Here is a 12,997-nt window from a genome sequence, read left to right on the forward strand (position 1 = left end):
ACCAAATTTTCTTGCACGTCTCACATAAAGTTGCCAATATTTGACAACTCTTTTGTATTTCCAGCAAAATATTGGTTGCAAACCAATCATGCTCGAAGTGCCTGCCAAAGAGGGAATGCCTACATTTTGTATTTCTCCAAAAAAAAAACTATGTAGATTTTGTATTGGGCCTGGGCTTTACCGTAGTACGGCCCAGGCACAAGAGGCCGGAAGCGGGCTCTCGACCCTTCTTCCCTGCTTGGCTCCCGTGGTCCGCCGCCGTCTCCGTCTGCCCCTCCCCCTCCCCCCGCCGTCCAGGTCCAACGCGTGCGCAGTACCACCCGCTGGCCGCTCCGCGCCAGCCCAACCTCGCCGCTCTCCTGCACCCCGGGCCCCGGCGGGCGGGCGCCGACTCTGCCTTGGCTGCTCCCCGGCCGCCGTCGTGCTGCTGCCGCTGGGCATTTCTTCATTGCCTAATTATTTTGTACCGATAGGACGGGTGAGCACGCCAGGGCAGCTTTCGTTCAGGTCAAATCTTGTTAACCTGGGCGGTTAGCGCATGAAGATCAACATATACGTAGATAGCGTTTTGGAGACCGATGCGTGAGATAAAATTTGAACAAGCTAAATCTTTACTCGATGTGCTTGTCAGCTACCACCAGCCTACCACTGCGTTCATTAGCTCAGATGCAGATTGGATGTTACTCCAGTTGTGTCACATTTCTAGACCCATCCTCATACTGCTCTGCCATTTTTTTTTCTGGTTTCAGATATTGGCACAATGGCTTGCATTTTGTTATGCACTTCACATGGCCAGAGCAAACCAGAGCAGCGAGGAATACTGAGTGAACCTCTGTACATCCATATTGCTTGATTTTGTTGCCAATTATCTCCGTGATTTCACCTTAAAAAGTTCATAGCATCATGTGATGTGTTTATTTGCTTGCTTGCTGCAGGCCTGAAGGAGGTTACTGATTTGGTCAAGTATGCAGAATCGTGGCAGGGATATAGGACTGTAGATTAAGCATGAGTATTTCCTAGTTAGTTTGTGTCATTTCTTTGATTTTGGAGCGCTGAAGAAAAGCATAAAATGCTGAGTGATGAGCATGTAGCAGTTACAAGATTAAGGATATTGTCAGAAATGTTTTTACATTGCTGCATCTGTTGCTGTTTTTTCATGTACTCACTTTCTGGCACTTGCATTTTTTTATGTTTCAAATCCATAGAGTGTAACCAGGCTTTATCAGGCTGTGTTTTACATTTGCACCATCATTTTTAGTGATCCTTCAGCATCTAGCTTCAGCCTTCATGAGTTCATGTGCTGTGTGCTTTGTGCCTTTTTTTTCTGCTGTGCTTTCTGTTTTGAAATTCTACAAGATTCTACTACAAGTAATTGTGGGCACTTGGCACTATCTTACTTGCAGAGTTTACATGATAGGCATGCAAACTGGATGAAAGCATCTCCTTGGCTAATTGGTGCAAATCCTCGAGATTTGATTATGTCTGTCGATGGTGATGATGGTTTTCATCCTACTGGGAATGATCTGGTACTCTTCTATACTCGGTAGTTAGCTATATTTGCCATTATGTCTAGATGTGGATGGTTCACCCCTTGCATGGTTAAAACAACTCTGGACAGTAAGTTTATTACAAAGTATAGCATCTTCAAGATTTTAACGAGGTATATTTTAGCTTCTCCAGGAATATCATTTACTCTTTTGACATATCAGCATAATTTCTAAGCTTCCACTTAAATAATTATTGTTTATGCACTAATTTTTCCCTTCAAGATTCATGTGCAACAAAGTAGTATATGTAACTATGTGTGCGTGTAACTGAGATACAATTTGAATTGTAGTTAAGGACTCGGGAGGGTCGTATGTGTCAATGTATGCTGCCCTGTCATTTTGCCAAACATCAGAAGCAGAGTAAAACACGTCATGCTTTGTGCATGCTTTCCTCAAGGGCATGGAAGAGGCGAAGAAGTTCTTGCCCACAAACTGTGAGCTGACAACCACCGGTGAGCAGGACCAACCGAAAGAGAAAAGTGGCAGCGGCCGCAAGGACTGGAGCGACGAGGTGGAGGCTGATGTCAGTAGGACGAACAGATTAGTCGAAGCTCATGCCTGCGAGGTGTTAGACTTCGATCAGATGTGCAGTTCCATGGACAATGAGTCTGGGAACAGTAACAAGAAGGGGAGAAAGAGCAAGGCGCGGGTGATTGACCTGTACACGCTGCTGATCCACTGTGCCAAGGCGGTGACGGATGACCGCCGGAGGGCAGGTGAGTTGCTCATGGAGATCCAGCAGCGCGCCTCACCCACTGGTGACGCCACACAGCGGCTTGCCTACTGGTTCACCGAGGGGCTGGAGGCACGGCTCACCGGCACAGGCAGCCAGGTGTATGGGACACTTACGGCGAAGGCTACCTCTGCCATGGCACACCCAGAGGCTTACCACGTATTCATTTCAACGTGCTGCTTCAGGAATGTGTCCTTCTTGTTCGCCAACAGGGCCATCTTCAAAGCGGCAGTGGGGAGGAGCACGTTGCACATCATTGATTATGGCTTTTCTTATGGATTCCAGTGGTCAGAACTTCTGCGCTGGCTGGCAGCAAGGGATGGTGGCTCGCCAGAAGTCAGGATCACCCACATTGACCTCCCGCAGGCCGCAGCCCGGACTCCACCCAGGAAAACATATGGAGGAGATCGGTAATCGGCTGACTGACATTGCCCGAGAGCTTGGTGTGCCATTCAAGTACCGTGACATATTGGCAGAGTGGCAGACCGTTTGAATTAAGGACCTGGACCTGGAACCGGATGAGGTGCTTGCTGTGAATGACCTGTACAATTTCAGGACCTTAATGGATGAGTGTGTCGTCATAGGCAGCCCGAACCCCCGCGATGTTGTCCTCACCAACATCAGCAAGATGAAACCGGACGTGTTTGTCCAAAGCACCGTGAATGGTTCAAATGGCACCTTCTTCTTGTCACGGTTCCGAGGGGCCCTCTTCTTTTACTCTGCACTGTTTGACATGCTTGATGCAACCATGCCACGGGAGAGCAAACTGCGGCTGGCGCTGGAGCGCGACGTCTTTGGGTGGGTTGTCCTGAATGCCATCGCATATGAGGGAAAGGACCGGGTGGAGCGTGGTGAGACCTATAAGCATTGGCAAGTCAGAAACCAACGGGCAGGCCTGAGGCAGCTGCCACTGGACAAACAAACTGTTAAGATGGCTAGGGACATGGTAAAGAATGAATACCACAAGGACTTTGTCATCGACGAGGATCACCAATGGCTACTGCAGGGGTGGAAGGGTCGCATCCTCTTGGCTCACTCAACATGGGAGGCAGACGGTGGTAGCTCCCACTGTTAACTGTACTATTTTTTCTCTCCTTCCTGCAGTTGAACATAAGCAGATATGTATTAATACTATACTGTTTGTGGTGTGGTTTATACGCTCAACCTGAAAGATGCATTTGACTCGTCCAATAAATATCGGGCAGCTTGAAGCATTTCAGATGATGTCGCATTTTCTTAGCTCTTTTCTTGTACTCAACTGTATAAGATAAATATATATACGGTTGTGTGTTGTCTGGGTGATGGCTATTATTCATGATCTGGTAAATTTGATCTAGTCGCATACTCATTTTGTTGTTTGATGCAGCTGGCTACTGCAGTGGCTGTTCAGTGTCCAGAGTTTGATGTTGAGCTTTGGATGTTCACAGGAACCATCTGAACTCTCTGTCATGGCCTGATGGATTTGTGTGACGCTGGTAAGGAAGATGAAGGTCCGAGAACTTCTGATTGTTTCATTGCTTATTCTTAACAGAGTACATGATGTTCCTTTTATAAAGAAGAGTTGTCCCGATATATTATCCTTCTGATACATTTTCTGCGTAGGAGAGGTTAATGTTTATGGACATTAGTATAAGATACAGCTGGGGCATCCCCTCCTGTTTCCTTCAAACATCTTAAATTTCGCTGTTAGACACGAATATGAATAACGCCCCAGGGTCCCACTGCCGCATGCGCATGCTAAATGTCTCTGTTGTTTCCTGCATTGTTCAAAGAAAAATTATAGCTGAAATGTCTTGAATTTGTAATTTCTTTCTCTGCGTTTTCATCTTACAAATCCATTTGCCTACTTGCAGGTGTCCAAGCGTGGAGCAGGAAAGAAGCATAACTGAACATGGTTACAGGTTAAATGCATCTAGAAACTTGCTACTACATGTGAACTATATCAATTTTCAGGATAATACTAGAGATCTTTTAATGACCTTACCTGCCAGTGCTACTGCTACTACACGTGAACTCACAACAGCCTGACATTTTAAAACATAAATAGATGTCTACAAGAAAGTTGACCTCTTCTGATCAAGGACAGAAGGCTGGCTGTGACAACAAGATGGACATGGTCTTTCTCAAAAGCCTCTCTTTGCCCATATGTGCAGAAGCCGGCCGGCCGGCGGATGGTTAAACTAACCTTGTGAAATGTGAAGCTACGATGGTTCCAATAGACAGCAACATACTGTACGATGTACTTGTTGGCTTCACATGGAATGGATGGATGGTGTAGGAAATGATATATCCACTCCAAATCCAAGATATTGTCACTGCACCATCAGGAACAGCATACACTCCACTATGGCCGCCACACCGGAGGAGTTGTTGGGCCTCGCCGAGCCTGCACCACTGTCCCCCTCCGTCTTCCTCGACCTTCCTCCGACGACCCATGGTGACTCACAGAATGACCTGGCCCTGGAATACATTTCGCGCATGCTTACGGAGGAGGACATCGTCGACAAGTTCTTTTACCAGTACCCTGACCACCCGAAGCTCCTGCAGGCGGAGCAGCCCTTTGCCGAGATCCTCGCCGACACCTCATCATCCGCCGCCCAGGAGTCCTTTGCCTCCTCCACCTCCATCTTGATGCCCAGCCAAGGAAACAACACAGACGTCATGGTCTCCGGGTGCCAGGTACAGGATCCAGTCTTCTTGAACGGCACAGGCACAGTGGAGCCCAATGGTATGGTGTTTCCCAGCGAGAGCAGCACCAGCATGAACATGCTGTCGAGCATGGAATTCTTCAAAGGAATGGAGGAGGCCAACATGTTCTTGCCCACATACGATGTGATGGTGGATGGTAGGGGGCGTAAGAAGAGGTCTGTCATGGATGGTGAGGCGGAGGCGGGCTTGGGCAGGAGCAGCAAGCAAATAGTGGTGCTGCTGCATAGTACTACTACCTTGGAGGAGGAGGAAGCCACCGCGCTGGAGATGTTGGACCGGCTCATCCTCAACGGCTACGAAGCGTGCCCGAGCGAGATGCAGGAGGTAGTACGTGTCACCTGGGAAGACAAGGAGGACAAGGCAGCACGGCAGAGCATCTCCAGGCGTGGGAGGCGCGGGGCGAGGCATACGGTGGTGACTGACCTAGAGACTCTGCTGACCCGCTGTGCAGAAGCAGTGGTCAGTAACGATGTGCGCGGCGCGAGCAAGCTACTGGAGCGGATCAAGTGTCACTCGTCGCCGACGGGGGATGCTAGGCAGCGGCTGGCGCACTACTTCACCCAGGGGCTGGAGGCACGGCTGGCTGGCACGGGGAGCCGACTGTACCGATCGCTCATGGGGAAGCGCACCTCAGTCTTGGAGCTCATCAGGGCCTTCCATCTGCACGAGGCCGCGAGCTGTTCGATCAAGGTGGGGTTGCTCTTTTCCACCAACACCATCTACAAGGCCGTTGCAGGGAGGAGGAAACTGCACATTGTGCACTACGGCATGAGCACCGGGTTTCAGTGGCCGGACTTGCTCCGCTTGCTGGCGAATAGGGAGGGTGGGCCACCGGAAGTGAGGATCACCGGCATCAACACCCCTCTGCCCGGGCCCTGTCCGGATGCACTGATGCAGGAGGCAGGGCACCGGCTCAACAATTGCGCGAGCCAGTTCGGCGTGCCATTCAAGTTCCGCGCCATCGCATCCAAGCCGGAGGATGTCCGGGCTGAGGAGCTGCACATCGATCCAGATGAGGTCCTGGTCGTGAGCAGCCTATACGAGTTCAGGACCTTGATGGACGAGAGCCTCACCTTTGACATGGTAAGCCCAAGGGACATGGTACTCAACACTATCAGGAAGATGAGGCCGTCTGTGTTCATCAGTTCCGTCGTCAATGGACCATACAGCGCGGCGTTCTTTATGACGCGGTTCCGCCATGCGCTCTACTATTTCACGGCGTTGTTCGATGTTATGGAGACCACCGTTCCACGGGATGGCGGCGAGAGACTTCTGGTGGAGCGGGACATACTTGCACGGTCCGCCATAAACATGATCGCCTGTGAAGGCACAGACCGGGTGGAGCGCCCTCAGAACTACAAGGAGTGGCAGGCGCGGAACCAGCGAGCGGGGCTAAGGCAGCTGCCATTGGACCCTGATATCGTTCTGAGGCTCAGGGACGAAGTGAAGAATAGGTACCACAAGCATTTCATGATCAGTGAGGATCACCGATGGCTTCTGCAAGGATGGAAAGGTCGGGTGCTCTATGCCCACTCCACATGGGCAGCTGGTGATGCTACTGGTTCTCTAGTGTGATGGACTGAAAGTACCGATAGACCCAACTTTCATCAGTGTTTGATGGTCTGTTGCAGTACCAGATGTGTGTTTGCTCCTCTTTTGTATCTGTAACTTAGTCACAGAAACCATTATCAGATTGTCTGAGTGGCCCCTGTTTGTTCAAAGCTGCTGTGAGCACACATATGTTTGTTTAATAAACATGTAAAATTTCCATGACACTATGTAGAATCCCTGCATGACAACATCCTAATAGCGCCTATGCATCATATCTGTCTACGCAAAACAACATCCTAATAGCCGGTCATGTGCGAACAAGCATTTGGTGGTCCGCGGGGGCGGAACCCAGGTCATCGCCGGCCAAGAGCAGGTACGGTGAGCTTTGTTGCAGGCATCTCTCTTGGCTCTTCCGCGCTGCCCCCCTTGTCACTTATTCGCCTCTGCCAGGCAAATGTCTTTGAGAAACTCAGCACCTCTGTTGTGTTTCGATACGTTATTTGTGTCCAGACATTCTGTCACCGGGTATATCAGGGGTTCATCACTAATTTCAATGGGGAACCAGGCATATCAGGGGGATTCAGTACCTTTTGTCGCTGCAGGAAGATACTGTTTCGTGGTTCAGTTTGTGACAAGCGATTAGATAGTGCCGCTGCGTTTTTTAATCCAGGACAAAGGTGAATGGGCACTGATTTTTCAGTTATTTTTTGATCGAGAGCTAGTCAGGTTTTGTGTAGGGGTTCAGTTTTCATAGTGCTTTTTGTGTCAGGTTGCAGATTCAGTTTATGCAGACTTAGCTCATGGTGCTTTTTTTATTGAATTCTGTGGGGGTAATGTGTCTGGCATTTTAGTCAGTTTTCTATGCTGATTCAGGGGATTATGAGACCTACTCAGGTTTATTTTCTCATGAGATGTAGTCAGTTCTAGGCAGATTCAGTTTAGTGTGTTTTTCCTGGGAGGACATTCAGTGTATGTATTGTTATCTTTTTTCTCAGCAGCAGTCAGGGAGAATTCCTCCAATATGTTATGCCATATAATAGTATAACAAGCAGTAACGCAGGGGGGCGATGCAGGGGGATAGTGGCTTCACGATCCTCAGGTTATTCAGTATATGTGTTTGTTACCTTTTTTTCTCAGCAGTAGCAAGGAGGGAGCTCGCACATTATATGTGCTTCAAGATCTTAGTGAATGCTTCTAATGGCAGCCAATTACTTTGTATTCTTTTTTTTAGAGGATGGGTTTGCTGCAGGACACGAAGATGTCTGCACTTTCTTGTTTGATATGTTTCTGCAGTGTCCTCTGAATGTTTTTTATGTGAACTTTTCTTTCAAGGGGTGTTACTATTTGATTAGTACTTAATCGTTTCAAGGGGTGTTTATGTGGTTCTGTTGGCCTTATTTTTTGGCTGTTCATTACCTCTGCTGCTAGGAAATCCTCCATTTTACATTCCATCCATCTGCTACATAACATGTGATTTTTGTTTCTGCAGAAGATCTGGGGACTCTACGGCTCAGGGGTCATCGAGCGGTGGCTACCAACCCAACTACGACCCTGATGTAGCCACCCAACTACGACCCTGCTGTCGGTCCGTCCAATAGCGACAGCTTTGAGGATAGCACAGCATCAAGTGACGAAGTAGTGCCAGCCCTTTTTTGCATCTATCCTTTTCTTCCTTCGCACTTCCTTTTTTTTCCTCCAGGTCTCCAGGTTAGACATACTCATTCTCGGCATCCTGCAAATTTGCAACCATTTAACATTTTTAGTTCATGTTCAGCTAGAAGTATTATATTCTGAACATGTTGATCTACGGCATCCTGAAAGATTTGAGCATTACTACATGAGTAATTTGATTGGCGTAACTCAGTAATCTTTATTTCAGTCAAATTCAGTGTTCCTCTCAGTCCTCTTCTTAGTCTCAAGTCCATTTAGTTTTAGTCCTTCAGTTTTTCTTTATGTATGTCTTCAGTACTTGTCATTTTTAGTTTGCATTCCTCAGCTTATAGTATTGTTCAGTCAGTTCAGTTTATAAGTTTTCAGACCCTTCTTTTCAGTCATTTGTTGTTCTGATTTTTTTAAGATTTAATTCATCTTAGTTTCTTAGTCTCTTAACATTTGTTTTTCTTAACGTTTGATTTAGGTATCTCAGTCCTGACATTTTTTGCAGGCCTTTAGTCATTAGTATATATTCAGTTATGTTCAGTTACTTTTTGTATTATTCAGTTTAAATTTTGTTCAGTTTTTGTTCGTATTATCTCTTAGGTTTATTTTTTCAGTCATTATTCAGCGTTCTTTCTTCATTTCTCATTATTTTTACTCATTCATATTTCCTCAGTTCAATTCAATGCTCTTCTTTTAGTCATAGTTGCATACTCGTTTTATTGTTTGATGCAGAGTTTTGGATATTCAGTCTCCGGAGTTTGAAGTTGAGCTTTGTATGTTCACAGGAACCATTTGAACTCTCTGTCATGGCCTGATGGATTTGTGGGACGCTGGTAAGGAAGATGAAGGTCCGAGAACTTCTGATTATTTCATTGCTTATTTTTAACAGAGTACATGATGTTCCTTTTGTAAAGAAGAGTCATCCCGATACATTTTCCTTCTGATACATTTTCTGCGTAGGAGAGGTTAATGTTATGGACATTAGTATAAGATACAGCTGTGGCATCCCCTCCTGTTTCCTTCAAACATCTTAAATTTCGCTCTTAGACACGAATATGAATAATTCCACAGGGTGCCACTGCCGCATGCGCATGCTAAATGTCTCTGTTGTTTCCCGCATTGTTCAAAGAAAAATGATAGCTGAAATGTCTTGAATTCAATTTCTTTCTCTGCGTTCTCATCTTACAAATCCATTTGCCTACTTGCAGGTGTCCAAGCGTGGAGCAGGAAAGAAGCATAACTGAACATGGTTACAGGTTAAATGCATCTAGAAAAACTTGCTACTATATGTGAACTAATCAATTTTCAGGATAATACTAGAGATCTTTTAATGATCTTACCTGCTAGTGCTACTACACGTGAACTCACAACAGCCTGCCATTTTAAAACATATAAATTGATGTCTACAAGAAAGTTGCCTGCTTCTGATCAGACAAGGACAGAAGGCCGGCTGCGACAACAAGATGGATATGGTCTTTCTCAAAACCCTCTCTTTGCCTATATGTGCAGAAGCCGGCAGGCCGGCGGATGGTTAAACTAACCATGTGAAATGTGAAGCTACGATGGTTCCAATTGACAGCAACTCGTACTGTACGATGTACATGTTGGCTTCACATGGAATGGATGGAGTAGGAAATGAGACATCCTCTCCAAATCCAAGATATTGTCACTGCACCATCAGGAACAGCATACACTCCACTATGTTTGCCACACCGGAGGAGTTGTTGGGCCTCGCCGAGCCTGCACCATTGTCCCCCTCCCTCTTCCTCGACCTTCCTCCAACGACCCATGGTGACTCACAGAATGACCTGGCCCTGGAATACATTTCGCGCGTGCTCACAGAGGAGGACATCGTCGATAAGTTCTTCTACCAGTACCCTGACCACCCGAAGCTCCTGCAGGCCGAGCAGCCCTTCGCCGAGATCCTCGCCAACACCTCACCCGCCGCCGACCAGGACTCCTTTGCCGACTCCACCTCCATATTGATGCCCAGCCAAGGAAACAACACAGACGTCATGGTTTCCGGGTGCCAGGTACAGGATCCAGCCTTATTGAACTGCACAGGCACAGTGGAGCCCAATAGTATGGTGTTTCCCAGCGAGAGCAGCACCAGCATGAACATGCTATCGAGTATGAGTATGGCTTTCTTCAATGGCATGGAGGACGCCAACAGGTTCTTGCCCGCAGATGATGTGATGGTGGATGGTAGGGGGCGTAAGAAGAGATCTGACATGGATGGTGAGACCGAGGCGGGCTTGGGCAGGAGCAGCAAGCAAATAGTTGTGATGCTGCATAGTGCCTTGGAGGAGGAGGAAGAGGAGGAAGCCACCGCGCTGGAGATGTTGGACCGGCTCATCCTCAACGGCTACGAAGCGTCCCCGAGCGAGATGCAGGAGGTAGTACGTGTCACCTGGGAGGACAAGGAGGACAAGGCAGCACGGCAGAGCATCTCCAGGCGTGGGAGGTGCGCGGCGAGGCATACGATGGTGACTGACCTAGAGACTCTGCTGACCCGCTGTGCAGAAGCAGTGGCCAGCAGCGACGTGTGTGGCGCGAGCAAGCTGCTGGAGCGGATCAAGTGTCACTCATCGCCGAGAGGGGACGCTAGGCAGCGGCTGGCGCACTACTTCGCCCAGGGGCTGGAGGCACGGCTGGCTGGCACGGGGAGCCGACTGTACCGATCGCTCATGGGGAAGCGCACCTCAGCCGTGGAGCTCATCAGGGCCTACCATCTGCACACGGCCGCGAGCTGTTCGATCAAGGTGGGGTTGCTCTTTTCCACCAACACCATCTACAAGGCCGTTGCAGGGAGGAGGAAACTGCACATTGTGCACTACGGCATCAGCACCGGGTTTCAGTGGCCGGACTTGCTCCGGTTACTGGCGAATAGGGAGGGCGGGCCACCAGAAGTGAGGATCACCGGCATCAACACCCCTCAGCCCGGGCCCTGTCCGGCTGCACTAATGGAGGAGGCAGGGCACCGGCTCAACAATTACGCAAGTCAGTTTGGCGTGCCATTCAAGTTCCGCGCCATCGCATCCAAGCTGGAGGATGTCCGGGCTGAGGACCTGCACATCGATCCAGATGAGGTCCTGGCCGTGAGCAGCCTATACGAGTTCAGGACCTTGATGGACGAGAGCCTCACCTCTGACATGCTAAGCCCAAGGGACATGGTACTCAACACTATCAGGAAGATGAGGCCGTCTGTGTTCGTCAGTTCCGTTGTCAATGGACCTTACAGTGCGGCGTTCTTTATGACGCGGTTCCGCCATGCGCTCTACTACTTCTCGGCGTTGTTCGATATGATGGAGACCACCGTTCCATGGGACAGCGACAAGAGACTTCTGGTGGAGCAGGAGATACTTGCACGGTCCGCCATAAACAGGATCGCATGTGAAGGCGCAGACCGGGTGGAGCGCCCTCAGAACTACAAGGAGTGGCAGACGCGGAACCAGCGAGCGGGGCTAAGGCAGTTGCCATTGGACCCTGATATTGTTATGATGCTCAAGGACGAAGTGAAGAATCGGTACCACAAGCATTTCATGATCTGCGAGGATCACCGGTGGCTTCTACAAGGATGGAAAGGCCGGGTGCTCTATGCCCACTCCACATGGGCAGCTGGTGATGCTACTGGTTCTCTAGTGTGATGGACTGAAGTACCGATAGACGCAACTTCATCAGTGTTTGATGGTCTGTTGTAGTACCAGATGTGTGTTTGCTCCTCTTTTGTATCTGTAACTTAGTAACAGAACCATTATCAGATTGTCTGAGTGGCCCCTGTTTGTTGAAAGCTGCTGTGAGCACACACATATCTGTTTAATAAACATGTAAAATTGCCATGACACTATATGGAATCCCTGCATGACAACATCCTAATAGTGCATATGCATCATATCTGTCTACACAAAACAACATCCTAATAGCCAGTCATATGTGAACTGAGCATAGATCAGATGGTTAGGTTCTTTGTGGTGAAACCAGCCCACCAGAGATAAAGTCCTAGACTTGGCACCGGTGCTCGCTTTTCCTGGATTTATTTCAGGCTTTGTTCGTTCAGTTTTCATAGTGCCTTTTGTGTCAGGTTGCAGATTCAGTTTATGCAGACTTAGCTCATAGTGCTTTTTTTTTTGTTTATTGAATTCAGCGGGGTAATGCGTATGGCATTTTAGCCAGTTTTCTATGCTGATTCAGTGGATTATGAGACCTACTCAAGTTTATTTTCTCATGAGATGTAGTCAGTTCTAGGTAGATTCAGTTTAGCGTACTTTCCTGGGAGGACATTCAGTGTATGTATTGTTATCTTCTTTCTCAGTAGCAGTCAGGGAGAATTCCTCCAATATGTTATGCCATAATAGTATTTTTTTTGCGGGTAAGGAGGGAGCTCGCACACTATATGTGTTTGAAGATCTACTCCAGTATATGTGTTTGTTACCTTTTTTTCTCAGCAATAGTAAGGAGGGAGCTCGCACACTATATGTGTTTGAAGATCTTAGTGAATGCTTCTAATGGCAGCCAGTTACTTTCTAATTTTTTTTAGAGAATGGGTTTGCTGCAGGACACGAAGATGTCTGCACTTTTTTGTTCGATATGTTTCTGCAGTGTCCTCTGAATGTTTTTTATGTGAACTTTTGTTTCAAAGAGTGTTACTATTTGATTAGTACTTAATCGTTTCGAGGCGACGTCTCACTAGCATAGTAATGTTTATATGGTTCTGTTGGCCTTAATTTTTTTGGCTGTTCATTCTCTCTACTGCTAGCAAATCCCCCATTTTACATTCCATCCGCATAACATGTGTTTT

At 47.9% G+C, this 12,997-nt stretch overlaps 3 protein-coding genes across 9 annotated transcripts; all 3 read left to right on the top strand.

Annotated features, from left to right (window-relative positions):
• The first annotated feature begins 240 nt into the window (after positions 1-240).
• LOC123098933 (scarecrow-like protein 14) lies at positions 241-3,745 on the top strand. 6 transcript variants are annotated; one of them, XM_044521011.1, is made up of 4 exons: positions 241-478; positions 750-834; positions 936-1,526; positions 1,838-3,745. In XM_044521011.1, the coding sequence occupies exon 4, from the start codon at positions 1,948-1,950 to the stop codon at positions 2,692-2,694; it is 747 nt and encodes a 248-aa protein (XP_044376946.1). In that variant the 5' UTR covers positions 241-478; positions 750-834; positions 936-1,526; positions 1,838-1,947; the 3' UTR covers positions 2,695-3,745. The 6 variants fall into 6 exon arrangements, with proteins under 6 accessions (XP_044376946.1, XP_044376944.1, XP_044376945.1 ...); XM_044521010.1 differs by having other exon boundaries at positions 251-507; XM_044521009.1 differs by having other exon boundaries at positions 750-1,526.
• Positions 3,746-4,132: 387 nt separating this feature from the next.
• Positions 4,133-12,562, top strand: LOC123098935 (scarecrow-like protein 34). 2 transcript variants are annotated; one of them, XM_044521013.1, is made up of 3 exons: positions 4,133-4,181; positions 8,030-9,047; positions 9,408-12,562. In XM_044521013.1, exon 3 carries the CDS (start codon positions 9,762-9,764, stop codon positions 11,844-11,846), a length of 2,085 nt encoding a protein of 694 aa, XP_044376948.1. In that variant the 5' UTR covers positions 4,133-4,181; positions 8,030-9,047; positions 9,408-9,761; the 3' UTR covers positions 11,847-12,562. The 2 variants fall into 2 exon arrangements, with proteins under 2 accessions (XP_044376948.1, XP_044376947.1); XM_044521012.1 differs by lacking the exon at positions 4,133-4,181 and having other exon boundaries at positions 7,361-9,047.
• On the top strand, positions 4,155-7,361 carry LOC123098936 (scarecrow-like protein 33). The gene has a single exon (XM_044521015.1). It carries the CDS (start codon positions 4,537-4,539, stop codon positions 6,562-6,564), a length of 2,028 nt encoding a protein of 675 aa, XP_044376950.1. The 5' UTR covers positions 4,155-4,536; the 3' UTR covers positions 6,565-7,361.
• Positions 12,563-12,997: the final 435 nt, after the last annotated feature.

Source organism: Triticum aestivum, chromosome 4D (assembly GCF_018294505.1).
Source record: "Triticum aestivum cultivar Chinese Spring chromosome 4D, IWGSC CS RefSeq v2.1, whole genome shotgun sequence".
Classification (NCBI taxonomy): Eukaryota; Viridiplantae; Streptophyta; class Magnoliopsida; order Poales; family Poaceae; genus Triticum; species Triticum aestivum.